This window comes from Rhincodon typus, chromosome 8 (genome assembly GCF_021869965.1).
Source record: "Rhincodon typus isolate 14 chromosome 8, sRhiTyp1.1, whole genome shotgun sequence".
Taxonomy (NCBI): Eukaryota; Metazoa; Chordata; class Chondrichthyes; order Orectolobiformes; family Rhincodontidae; genus Rhincodon; species Rhincodon typus.
In genome coordinates this window covers 11347665-11362052 of record NC_063339.1, presented here as the reverse complement: position 1 = coordinate 11362052, position 14388 = coordinate 11347665, and the positions used below count along the sequence as shown (strand labels likewise).

The following is a 14388-nucleotide window of genomic DNA, read 5'->3' as shown; positions in this document are numbered from 1 at the left end:
TAGGTTTTTGTTAGTCAAGAGTTTTAACAGCAGAGGAAAGCTAATTCTACTGCCTTTTTATATACAGACTCGGTACACATTTGTCATGGAACAAACAACACTACTCCTAGTGATGGGTAGAAGTTTTCTTGGAAGAACATTCCTGAAAAAGACATAATCAGTTCAGATCACCATCATCGTTAAACCATGGGTTGTGCAATTTTTATCAGTAGATGAAGGACAGTGTACGTAAACTCTCTTGGCAGCAAGGTGCACAGACTGCTTAAGATATCATTCATCTGAACACAAGAAGAAATCTGCCACAGATCCACTGTGACAGCATTTACCTCTTAGGCTGGTATTACAATCCTTAAAGCTAAACACTGCTAATACGTATGCCTTAGAATCTGTGTTATAAAATAGGTATCAATTATACATTCGTCTTGATCAGTCCTTGGGAGACAAAAATGAAATGAGCTGATTTAAGTAGATTTAAACAAAAGCCAAATTAGAGTTTAACAATTAATTAGATTTTTCATCTTGTGATAAAGTTGCTATCTTTTAGGTTTAAGCACGGCTGGAGGATAAACTAATCCTCATTTTGGTTCCTCTGAGTTTCTGTCTTTAATTCTATTTTCTGTATATTTATGAGGAAGTCTGACTACAGTGTAGGGAATTTAGATACATTATCAATGATCAATTCTGTCATGACTCTTAGTAATTAAAATACTTCAGACAACACAGAAACCAATATTAATATATAAATACTTTTTATTATTCATGATATGTAAAACTGGAACCCCTACCAGATCCGATTATCTTGTAGCAGATGTTCATTATTTATCAGTTTCCAACTGTTAGAGCAGCTTTTCCCTTGGCAAATGGACGGCAACTATTACAGCCTTTTTCAAAGCTACGTCCCAGTGAGGGTTCTAGTAGATGGCTTGAATGCCTTTCCATTTGTTTTACCAACTTAAGACCGTAACAGGGTTCTTCTGTATTGATTTAGCTTTGTTGCAATAACTGGTCCAAAGCTAACGTTTGATGGTACAATTAATTAAATATGAGTATTAGATGAGGTAAGGGGACTGTGTGGTCAACACATTGTGCCCTTTCCTTTTTGATCTTAAATACAGTGCACAATGACAGAAGGATTCATGAAGTCTCGACTTAATCTCAAGAGGACAGAAAACATCTGCTCTAAGTTAGCGACCAAATGGTCACAAAGGTGGCTGAAGTAAAACGTAGAAATGCCAAGGTGATAGTTAAAGACATTACTTGAAGGCTAGGGCAAAAAATGTATGGTGGCTTATATTGTGCTGATCCTATACTATATCTGTCACTTGACAAGACACTGAGTCCAACATAGAAACTGCATTCCGTTCTCCTGCAAGAAAACTGGCATTGACAGGAGCATTGCTTAAATTGGGCAAGGTTGAGGAGAATACTGGTGTTGACAGGGGGAACGAACACTCATTGGGAGACCTGCAAATACTGAATCTACGACGTGACCCTTACTAATTCCTCAAGGATTTTCTGAAGTGGATAATGAATGAATAGAAATTTTACAATGCATACATAGCAAGCTGATGAAACTCTGCCTCCATGGATCCTCCAGCATACAAAACTAGCACTTTATCATTCCTCCAGAGAGGATAAGAAAACTTATGGAGACCCTGCCACATCTTCATTGATCAGTTTCTGTCGTTTATGTTGGTTCTCCTCTTCAGAATCTTGATGATAAGAAAACAACTTGGAATCTGCTTTCTTTCCAGTGTCTGACTCGATTGGGAAGCTCTGTCCGACTCCCAGGACCTGCCGCACGGTCATGTTCACCCTAGAGTTCTGTAGGTATTTCATGCAGATTTCCCAGTCACCTTCAACACTTTGTTGACAGTTTGTGTCATCTGAGCAGCTGTCTCTAGTCATTGTGTGTTCTAAACAACTGGGGATTGCTTTTCCTTCTGGATTGGGAACAACCCGGGGAACTGCATGATACAAAAGGCGACTCCTGCCTGACATGATCACGATGTCACCACTGTGAATGAACATTGGAAGGGGAGGGTCCTGTCTCTTCAGACCGCCAAGTAAAAACACAGCTGACTGGCCAAAACTGAAAGAATGGGAGAGAAAAGAAAAACTTGAGATTAGTCATTTCAATTATTTTCACCTTACTTTCTCCCCTCTTTTTTGAAGCAGCCATTTGATTGTGCCGTGATTTAACAGGCACTGATTAACCTTTGTACATCATCCACAAAACCATTCTTCAAACCATGATGCTTGACTCTACCTATGGATGATTCCATTATCCTGACCAAGTCAATCTGATACTACTACCAACCAGTTCAACACAGACCAAGACTTGAGCTGGAAACTAAATAAATAACATAGTTTTGCACAAGCAGAAGTTTATGGAGGGTGGGTGATGGCAGGGCATCTAAGAGAGCACAACAATAATTGAGTCTGGAGGCTACAGGAATGGATGTGAGCTACAGCAGTAGGTGAGAGGAGTCAGTGTAGAAGTGGGTAATGTTGTAGGGGTGGAAATAAATGAACTTTGTGATGGAAGAAGGTATAAGATCTGAACCTCAGCGTTCCTTTGGGCCTAAGTGAGTCCAGCTCGACACAGTAACTGGGAGAATGGGGGAAATGGAGCAATATGTGGTTATGGAGTAGCATTAAAGAATATATTGAACATAAATCGATTTCCAGTCACCAAGAAATATCAGAGACCTGAACAGGATTTTAAAATTTAAAAAATACTTATATAGCGTAACATTGTCACATTTAGTACTGTGGTCCACTGAAACTCCACTAAGATTTCAGTCACTCATGATGCATTCAGGGCAGCAATACATTGTTGAATGCATTATGCAATTTGTCTTCTTACTTTGATGAATTGCAATGTCTGTATCACTCTTTGGTCACATCAATTTCATAAACGTTGCTCTATACGAGAATCCCAGAAAGTGAATAATGCAAATGTTGGAGCAGCAACACCGTAGTGAAATTCATGGTCCTGCCCTGCCCAATTTATCTCTCAGAAAATATCCATAGAAGGGGTGTCTCACCAAAATGTATGAAACTATCCTGTACTAGACTCACTGGAAAGTAATTTCGAAATGGCTTTTGCCTTTCTGTTAAGAATTGTGCAATATCCAGAGAAATGCAAGTTATGAAGTTGACAAATAAAAGATTAATGTTTTGCAAATTGCTAGAATTCATTACTTTTGTTGATTTTCTCAGTGTCTACTTGCTCCACCACCTACTTCAGCCTGTCAAGGCCACAAACATCCAAGCTTCATAGATGTTACTGAGAAAAAGATCAAACTGTCAGTACAGCTAAAAGTTAAGTTTGTGCAAAACACGTCTCTCTCTAGATGCCAAGTGTGTTTCAGCTGAGATGAAGAGCAAAGGCACTTGCGCTTTAACGAAAGCCTCTTCCTCCCAGCCCAAGTCCTCGTCCACTTCAGAGTGTTATAGTGGTAATGTCACTGGATTGGTAATCCAGAGATCCAGGCTGGGGACATGTACTCGAATACAACCACAGTGAAAGTTTAATTCAATAAAATCTAGAATTAAAAGCTTGTCTAATGGCGACCATGTAATCATTGTGGACTGTCGTAAAAACCATATGTTTATTAACGTCCTTTGGCAAAGGATCTTATCAAGTCTGCCTACACATCTAGACCTCAACAATGTGGTTAACTCTTAGATGCCCTCTGAAATGGTCCCAACAATTCAAACGCCATTACAGATGGACATGTGCCATGCAAAAATAAACTGGCTACCACATTTCATAGGTTGTAACAGTGACTCTGTATCAAAAGTACACAGTTTTTTTTCTGTCAAGTGCTTTGGGACATCCAGCAATTGTGAAAAACAATAGATAAATCCAAATTTGCTCTTCGAAAGACTTAGCCAATTAGTTCCAGTTCTCTGATTTTTCATTATAGCTTTGTAATTTTTCCCTGTTCAGTTATATTCCAATTCCCTTCTGAAAATCGTTATTGAATCTGCTTCCACCACCCTTTCAGCCACAGCATTCTGAGTTACAACTCACCATGTAAACAAATATGCTTCTAGCTCTAGTACCAATTACTTTAAATCTGAGACCTCAAATTACAGACCTGTTCTGCCAATGGAAATACTAGCAAACAGTAATTCCTGCCACTGATTGCAATGATCAGTACGGATATTCACTAAAAAAGAACTACCCACTCCCACCCTCTGAAATGTGTAATTTTGTTCAATTTTCTTTACCTGAATGATAATAGGGGTTTGGAGTAATCCATCTCTGATTCATCCACATGAATACCCAGTGAGGAGTCAAAATGGTAATAATTCAGAATTGCAGCTTCTGCCTTAAATTGCTGGAAGCCACATGCTGCTGCCACTTGCTCAGACAGGTAAGCAAGGTCTGTGGGAAATGCCGTATAGTGATCAGGTGAATATCTCTGCAAACAAAAAGTATGAAGATACAGTCCATTACACACATAGCATAGACCCTCTTAAAGACAAGAGCACGAACACCAACTTGTCAAATAAATAGAATTATTAAAGATTTTAGATTTAAAAAGATATAAACTGTCATACATTCATTACAAGTTTTGTATTTTCTCACCTTTGGCTGATGCTTGAAATGTATTTTAATGACTGAGAAGGGTCATGGGTCATCTCCATGAATAAGTTGATAGAAGCATTGAATACTTTAGTTTGGGATGCAATAAGTCCCATTTTGCCTGTACCAGCTACTTGGAAGCATATCCAATTGAGTCCTATTTCCTTATTCTTTCTGTGCAAACTTTTATTTTTCTATTACATTTTCAATTCCCTTTTGAAAATACTATTGAATTGTTCGGTCATGATACTCGCAAATGGCACAAAATTGGGAATTCTGAAATATTAGTTGAGTAAGAAATCCGACAGGCTTGAAGCCACCTTGGTTTACCCACAAGATTGCTGACCTGGTCTTTCTTCTTATTGGAGGCCAAGAGGAGTAGCTGTTGTTGAAGTAACCTTACTGAGTTGCTGCAGTGGTGCATCATGTAGATCTCACACACACACACACACACACACAGAGCAGCCATTCACTCTGTTCTGCTCAGTGCTGAGCTCAGTTGGTACAGTTAAACACACCCAGACAAGTGGTTAGTGTTAAGTCATACCCAAGCCTCACAGTTGATGGAAAGACTTTAAGTACTTGGCCTATTTCCTACACTTATAATCACAGTGTTAACATGATTGATTTACTTATGTTGCTGGCCAATAGTTACCACTAACTCATTGATGGTGAGAATATTATATTCCATTTGCCAGCTGAATCCAGTCCTGGAATTTGTCCAGATTTTATTTAGGTCAGATTTGGCAGTTTCATTATTGGAGGGATTTTAAATGGAATTGAACACTTTGGAATAGTCAACAAATACTCCTGATCTTATGGTCTGGGGAAGGGGAGGTCATTAAACACTTTTATGATCCCAGCTGGTGTTACTACTGGGCAAATCAGTTCCCAGAATGAAGTCTGGCCTGGCAGATCACATTTTGTTGTTTTATTTGTTGTGGTGATCTTTTACTGAAACATTAGCGCCCAAGGCTCCATATTAGTTTTTAAGCAATAAGACAGACATTTATTATACAAAAGAAATAAAAATAAAACAAACCAAGCTATTTACATGTAATACAGTTTGAAATATTTCAAACACATGGCAAAGAGAACTCCAAAACCCCAACAGCATCACTTTACAGGTAATCAAAATCCAGAGAAATATTTTTTTTCTATTCAAACTTCCTCTTAGTTTCTGTCCTGGGAACTGTGAAGCCTTTTCCACGAATGCTCATACAACTGAGATCTTGGCTTTCCCAGCTTTGAATAACCAATGCAGGTTTCAAACCAAACACTCCTAAATGTGGAATTCCAATACACCCTTTCACAGAGGTTGCCTATTTCCTTAACTGCCCCAAGCAATCTCCTTTTCTAGGAGAAACTATACTTGCATCTGAAGCCCAGTCAGGTCATCTTCAAACTGAACTAAAAAGTTTTTGAAGCAAAATTTAAAAACTTCCTTGTCTTAGATTCTGTTACAGCTAATGGCTTAAAGTTTTCTCTGTCCTGTTGTAAATGCCCACAGTATTAAGTAACTTCCATTAACACTCCAAGAGGCTTTGGGTGTCGCCTGCTCTCTGACACATACTGGCTTAAAGTCATGGTTTCAAGAAAGACAGACCTAATTAATTTTAAAACTCATTCACCAAAATAACCCCATACCTCATATACTATTAGTTTGAAATCCAAACATTTAAAAAAATGATACTAACATAAAAAGAAAATCGGCCACCTTTCAATACAACACACTTGAGTATCCATAAGAGATATGTAAATTTTCAGTACCAAAAAAGCTGTTCATCTGAATTAAGAGTCATCATACTTTTAAATATTAAACTTGAATATTGCTGAAAAACACACATTTTACATTTTGCATTTCTTAGGATAATTTGCAAGAACAACAATGAAGGGGAAACTAACATTTATATTGCTAGACAGAAGAGTGTGGATTGATTGCCAAGTGAACTCTATTAGAGGTGTTGCTATGGAGAATGCACCAGTAATAATGACAGACAGTTAATCGCCAAGTTTTATTTAAATTTTAAACGAGGCAGATTACCTTTGATTGGTCAAGACATTGCCCTGAGAAATGAACAAGAGAAAGGTTCTCATCTATTTTGTTGAGTTGGAATAGGCTCATGGTGTACAGATGTCCATTCCATTTGAAAAGCACAGGGCTCTGTGTATTAATATATAATATGTACCAATATATAATACATTTTATAATACTTGGAAGGTCAAGCCTCAGCTATTTTTGTATGTTTAACTGATAGCTAGTGGATAAGTACTACAACTTCCTGTTTTCCTGATGCTTTAATGGAGAATATTTCTATGAACCACCAGGGTATTGAAGCTGAGTCTCATTATCATTATTACTGTAGTTTAGGCAATGATCTTCCATGCGGCCTTTCTTGTGACTCAAGATTAAGGCAGTGAACAGTAGATCTACATGGATCAAGACTGAATGGTGTGTAAGGAATTTGACATCCTCGGCCAAGGCAGGTAGATGCTTAAAGCAGTAGGTGGTGGTGGCTTTAAAACTCTTGAGTTTAAGGAGGCCAGAAAGAGGACGAAGGAAAAATTATCAAGGTTTCCTTTTGATTCATTATCCACCTGACTTCTACTCAGTGCAGGCAGGGCTGGGGCTCAGCTCTAACTTCTCTGTAACAGATACTCAATCTTTGTTCTGTCATGTCTGAGTTACAGGAGTACACCAAGCATCAGTGATTGCTGCAATGGGGTGTAAACAATAGGAAAGAAAGAATGTGAGAAAAAAAACAATGCGAATCTTTCAAGAAAACACTAATCACTTTTTGCTTCCGTGCATCTCTTGAACATGTTGTATATATCTCTTCCAATGTATATGGAATCTAGGCTTAGATTTTTAGCTTCTTTGCAGTAATTTGGCATCGTGCAAGTGCTGATGGCTGATTAGACAAGTTTTTGAACTTTTCTGACAAGCTAATGCGAAGTTAGCAGGAAGCTGGACACTTGCTCAACTTCCTGGCAGTTGAAGGAAGGTGCAAAGCCAACAGGCTGAATTCACAAAATGGAACCTGATTAAAAAAAAAAGAGTGGTAGGGAAGAATTATGTATTTTCCTTAAAATGCTTTTGTAGTCACAGAGAAAATGTTACCTTAGTCTCCCAGTTGTAATGATATCCTAGGGTAACCCACCGTAACTTCTCCAGCAAACTTTTAGCCTCTCTTTTAACAAAGGATTTCAGCCTGGAAAAGATTGCAAATTTGATTAAGATGTGCACTTCACTTTTTACTCCATTCTGAGAGCTACCACCTAGGCTTTATCTAGGAGGGTCACTGATTCAATGATGTAGCTTGGGATTGCACATCACTGGTGCTAATCCTGTCACTCTGTATCTGTCTTCAACCCCTTCCTCACACATGAGATTTCAAGGATCATGTCCATAATGTACAGGATCCGAAGGTTTGGACAAGGATGGACTAGAAACTTACCAAACCAAATAAAACAGGTGGGTCATGATTGACAGCTCAGACACTGAAAAGTACATTGCATTGAGAGTGCAGGTTGCATGCTCCTGGCAGTTGACTTTGAAACTGCATGCTTTAGATTTCAGGAATCATACATACTGATATTGCTCTTTCACTGATGTTGGAGTAGGCTGCAGGAAGTTTGTAATAATTACAAAACTTACTATATTGGATTTGTTGCAAAGAAACAAAGACAAGAATTAAGAACGCGCCTGCATGTCTGCAAAATATGCAGTTGTGGCTTTAAAACATCGATTAGCAATTTACCGATTTAAAAAAGGGAAAAGAGACACGCAGACAGAAACAGGGAAAAAGCAAAAGTGATAGAATGAGGAAGAAAGAGACAGAAGGAAATAATATGGGATATACTAAAAACGAAGGCTAGAATAGGCTGTGATCTGATGATTGAACTGCGTTCAGTTCCATTCACAACTTTTCAGAAAACCAAGGAGTCTGTGTCTGTATGCAGCAAGACCTGGACAACATTCAGGTTTGGGCTGTTAAGAAACAAATAACATTCATACCACACAACATAACCGCCAATCATTTACCATCTAACTAGAGAGAGCCTTATCACTTTCCTATAACATTCAATGGTATTACCATCATGAAATATTTCACCATTAAGTATTGACTGAAATCACCAAACCATCTAAATACAAGAATAGGCCAGAGCTGTGTAATCTTCAGTTAGTGATTTGCCCCCAACCAAAGCCTTTCCACCATCTATAGGACGCAATTCAGAAATGTTGCAGAATACTTCAGACTTGCCTGGGTTACAGCTCCACAAACTCAAGACTTTCCAGGACAAAGTAACTTACTGGATTAGCACTCAACCAACACCTTAAGCATTCACTCTCTTGGCTAGCAGTGAATCATGGCACCAAGTGATGGCTACAAAAGCAAGCACTTCTGTGGGGATTGAGAATCAGAATGGACCATTTGTCAAGACAGTAAAGTGGGCAGAGTTGAATACATGCATCTGTAGAGGAGGTTCCAGTGTTTTCAATCCTCCGGCAGGTTGCTAAATTTACCTGTGTTTCAATTTACTGTTAATATTGTACTCTAATAGCGTTCATGTTAGAAATTATAACACCTGTTTAATGTAAAAGATGTATGTTTATACATATGTATGTATTTTTTGGGAAAGAAGATTGAAATCAGAGAGAGATAAGGCTGGGCAAAGTTTGAAAAAGCACAACACTGAAAACTGAGGGAAGGAAAGGAGAGTTAGAAATAGAAGGGTCGATGTATATCGTTTACTGACATGCAGACAAAAGATGGAAAGTCAAGAAGTAGAGAGATTAGCACACTTTCTGAAGATGACTATTGAGAAAAAGGAGGAATAAATGAACACATTACTTAAAAATGGAGCACATTAAAGAACACAGAATGTGCCTCTATTCCCTGGAGTTTAGAACAATGAGACGGATTTCATTCAGACTTGGTTAACTCTTCCAGAGCTTGACAGAGTATATGCAAGAAGGATATTCCCTTGGCTACAGGTGGTCTACAACCAGGGATAGACTCAGATGAAAGCATAGGCCATTCAAGACTGAGATGAGGAGGAATTTTTTTCACTCGGTGTGGGGTGGGGGGATGGCCCAGAAGGCTGCGTTGCTCTGTCTTCAAGAATCTTCAAGACTGAGATTGATTGATTTTAAGATTATGAAAATCATGAAGGAATAGGGGAACAGTGTAGGAAAAGTAGAAGATCGACCATGATCTCACTAAATGGCAGAACAAGCTTACTGTTCATTTGAAGCTTATAAAATCAGCTGACTTCAGGGAACATAGTGACTACATCATTATGCACAGCATGTTCTATCCAAGTCACTCACCATCCTGACTTGGAAATATATTGCCATTCCTTCACTGTCTAAAACAGTCCATAAGACATAGGAGCAGAATTAGGCCATTTGGCCCAACTTGTGAACATCCTCTGGACCGTTTCTAACGTCAGCCCATCCTTCCTTAATATGGGGCCCAAAACTGCTCACAATATTAGCCTCCGCAGTACATTTTAGTTCTTGTATTCTAGCCCTCTCGAAATGAATGCTAATGTTGCATTTGCCTTCCTAATGCCAACTGAACCTGCATTTTAACCTTAAGAGAATCCTGAATTAAGACTCCAAGTTCCTTTGTATATCAGACTTCCAAAGCTTTTTCCTGTTTAGAAAATAGCCTATGCCTCTTTTCTTCCTACCAAAGTGCATAACCTCACACTTTCTCACACAATGTTCTACCTGCCATTTCTCTGCCCATTCTCCTAGTCTGTCCAAGGCCTTTTGCAGCCTCTCTGCTTTTTCAACACTATCTGTCCCTCCACCTAACTTTTTGTCATCTGTAAACTTCTTCACAATGCCCTCAGTTCCTCATCCTTGCAGTCCTTCCCCAACAGCATTGTGGGCCTACCTACAGAATAGACAACTCATCTCCAACATCTCAAGGGCAGCTAGGGATGGATAATTAATGTCACCCTAACCAGTGACACCATGTCCCTCAAGAGAATAAGAAGTAATGAGCGAACTGGGCAGCTCTCCACAAGATTCATCTTTGGGTTGTACTCAGATCCTGTTGTTCTTAAAAGTGCAGCATGCCAGGAATAAAGGCTGTAAAATGAGGAGAAACAGAGGCTTGTCAGTGCCAGCAGACCTCCCATTTTGGAGTAGTTACCTTAACTGTTCTCTACTCTGCTCCCACAGGTCTTTGGTTTCCTCTGGTGACATGTGAAGGTCCAAGTTGCAGATATTTGGTTTCCGAGGATAGATTTTCAAACATTGCTTTGCCCAATAACGCTGCCATCCAGGAAGAAAAGGATCCGAAATGAACATGAACCCTAATAGAAAGGTGGAACTCAGTATATATATAAATGACCAATTGATTATTTACAACAGAACATTTTCAAACGATACACAACCGAGACTATTTGTCCCTATCCGTTGTTTTAAGCCTACCCCATCTCAGCCCAGGGAGCTGGCTGGCAGGCGGGAGACAGCATGAAGTCACATGGAATGATTAGGGGTATCTTGTCTGTTGCTTATCCAATTCCTTTGGTATTTCACCAGCAGTGGGATGGTGTGTTGGGCAACTTTCCTGCCTTTGGCAACTTGAAACCAATTCCTGCTGTTTAAACCCTGTTAAGGGGGTCACTTAATTACCTGATGAATGTAAACTCTGGTTGTGGGTACTTGGCCTGTTGGAGGTGGGTTTGGCCCAACTTTTCAGTCAATGGGCAAGGCTGCTGTGCATTGTTAAATTCAGCACTTCAATTCTCCTCCACAGAAATAATGCTTTTACTTGCCTGTGATAACACAAAACAAGTACATATGGGATGAAGAAGGGATTAATCGGTCAGCTCTAATCAAAATGGGGTAACTAGCACCATCATCTCGTCAGGCCATGTAGGAATATGTTGAGTACAATGGATACTCAGAGAAGCTGTTCTGCCTATATTTCGGATGGATATAGTAAAATGAGGGGGGGACCTCATAGAGACTTATAAAATTCTAACAGGGCTGGACACGGTAGATGCAGGGAGGATATTCCTGATGGTGAGTGTGTCCAGAGCCAGGCTTTCACATTATGAGGATTTGGGGTAGACCATTTAGGACGGAGATGAGGAGACATTTCTTCACCCAAAGAGTGGTGAGTCTGTGGAATTCATTACCACAGGAATTCAGTTGATGCCAAAACATTGAATGTATTCAGGAGGCGGCTAGATATAGCACTTGGGGCAATGGGATCTCTGGGGAGAAAGCAGGGTTAGACTATTGAGTTGGATGATCAGCTATGATTATGATGAATGGCAGAACAGGCTGAATGGTATCCTCCTGTTCCATGTTTCTATGAATCCTTTAGATGATATACCAGAGGTTTCATCAGAACCTTTCAAGAGGTCCTGAAGGATAAGAAACTAATTATTGCCTCCAGGAGGCTGGTGCACTCTCAGTCCCTACCAGAAATAAAATGCCTTTAAGTGTATTTTTACAAGCACTAAATTAAAGAATAACCTGTGATAAAACCACAAACTCAACTACCAATATTTCATAAGTAATTGAAATAAACATTCTTCAGCATTTTCTTTTGGTTTGTGATAATATAGCTGGGAGTGTCTCACTATTACTCCTGTAAATGCTAAATACATATGTTGAAATAGATTCACTGGCTGAAAAGAGCTAATAGTAAGATTATTTACTTTTAAACTGAGAAGGGAGAAAATAGAGACAGAAAAAAAGGAAAACAGAATGAGAGACAGAAATCAGCAAATCAGATGGGGAAAACAAAGCAAGAGTGAGAGAGAAGGAAAACAGAGCAAGAGTGAGACCGAACACGAGAGGCAGAGGGAGAGAGAGAGGGAGAGAAAGAAGAGCAAACCAGAGAGGGAAAACAGAACAACAGGGAGAAAACAGAGAGAGAGAGGAACGACAGAGAAAAGAGAGAAAGATGAGAGAGTGTAAAGAGAATGTGAGAAGAGAAAACTGGAGAAACAAGAGAGTGAAAAATAAACTGAGAAACAAAAAGAGAGAATGAGAAGGAGAGAAAGAGCAATTACAAATGCCCCAGGTTCTACAGTGCATCTATTGATGGGAAGTGAAGTTCAGCTTTCTGGAAAAGTACAAAGTAAAAGGTTTGATGGAGCATTATCCTGAGATAAACTACTAACCTGAGAAGGGATTGACCAGAAACAGAACACCATTCCCTAAACTGATGCCGAAAAGAGTAACTGTATTTTATCTACTGCCGAACCAATTAAGATTGTCCTTACTTGTAGACAACCTAGTCACCTGGCTAGTGCCCGCTGTTTGAGAGAGCAATGTTGTGTGGCTCTATGTTTATCCAGAAACCCAAGCCAGCTTTGTATGATGCATTTCCCAGCTATCAATGAGAACGCACAGGCACGCTGGGCTGAAAGATCACCTCCCGTGTTTGATGATTCCATTCGTATTTGTTTTGAAACTGCAAAGTAAAGGCTCTCCGCAGCTAGACTTAGTTGTGCTGGGAAATAAGCTTGGTGAGGTCAACCATTTAAACCCACATGGACAGCAACGCCATTCAGTCATATTTCGTTGGCAATGGTAAGGTGCAATGGCCTGCTTGGTTTGCAGAATGTACAGTACCTGGATAGTCTTCTAAACGATAAGCTTTCCATTTGCAAACTGGCTTCAGTCCAGCTTTAGAGGCATCCCGATCACTGATGGAAGTTACATTAAGTGGTGTGATCAATACCTGCAAGAGAAAGAAAAAGGTTACACAATCATTTGGAAGATCACCGGAATGATTAAAGTGATTAATGATTCTTGTACAGGACATAGTGAGGGGGTGGGACAGGATAATCAAATTGAAGTATTTTAAGAACTTACTTTAGTGTTAAAAGTATCAGCCATAATCATGAATGACAGAGTTAAATCAGCTCAATGCCTTCTCCTATCTTCTGTGTTTCTATGTTTATAGGGAAGATAGGAAAAGATTATTTCCAATGGTGGAAGAGTCCAGAACATGACTGTATTGTCTCAAGATTAGGACATTCAGACACGAAATCTGGAGAATGCCTTCACATAAACGATACTGGAAATCTGGAACCCTGTTGAGGTGAAGTCAAGGTCATCAGAGTTAAGATGAGGATCTGCCATGATCTAACTGACTGGTGGAGCAGGTTTGAGGGGCTGAATGTCCTATTCGCATTCCTATCTTCTTAACTTAGAGTGCTATTATTATGCTCGCCTCTGTTCGACATAAATATTTGTACTAGCAAAACATTAGTATGGTTTCTTTATTTGAAGATTGTTTTTACATATACAGACTAAACACAAATAAAACTGGGAGACTTATGTACACATCTTACTTCCAGTCCTGTTGCTCATAATTATTTTTAATCAACCTGTTCAGATATGTTATGACACATTCTGGAAAATGTGAGATTTGGATCCAGATCTTCTGGTTCAGAGGTAGGGATGCTACCACTGTGCCACAAGACCCTTTCCTGCTACTTACAGACTGAATACAAGTTATGAGGTTATTACATACTGTGAAGATGGTACGGAATAACAGCTTTTTGTTTTAACTACTGGACTAGTCAGATCTCAGAGTGAAACCTGGCTTGGTAGACCATAGGCTGCAGATTTTCTTTTAACTATAGAAGTTTATTATAAAAATGTAGATGAAAATAAATAAGCTAAGTACAGAATATAGTCTAGAAAAATCTTAAAACTCCTAGCGAAATAAAGTTTTTGTAACTTATTTCTTAACACTATTAACTTACAGAAGTTTATATATAGAGAAAGTACACTCAAA

At 39.1% G+C, this 14388-nt stretch overlaps 1 protein-coding gene across 1 annotated transcript in view; it reads right to left on the bottom strand.

Annotated features, from left to right (window-relative positions):
• Positions 1-732: 732 nt before the first annotated feature.
• Positions 733-14388, bottom strand: part of alkbh1 (alkB homolog 1, histone H2A dioxygenase) — a 36407-nt gene continuing 22751 nt past the window's right edge. The window contains exons 2-6 of the mRNA XM_048600398.1: positions 13215-13323; positions 10771-10933; positions 7722-7812; positions 4243-4436; positions 733-2092 (exon numbers count right to left, since the gene is read on the bottom strand). Coding sequence (XP_048456355.1) covers positions 1645-2092; positions 4243-4436; positions 7722-7812; positions 10771-10933; positions 13215-13323 — 1005 coding nt within the window. The 3' untranslated portion in view covers positions 733-1644. The remainder of the gene's footprint in view (positions 2093-4242; positions 4437-7721; positions 7813-10770; positions 10934-13214; positions 13324-14388) is intronic.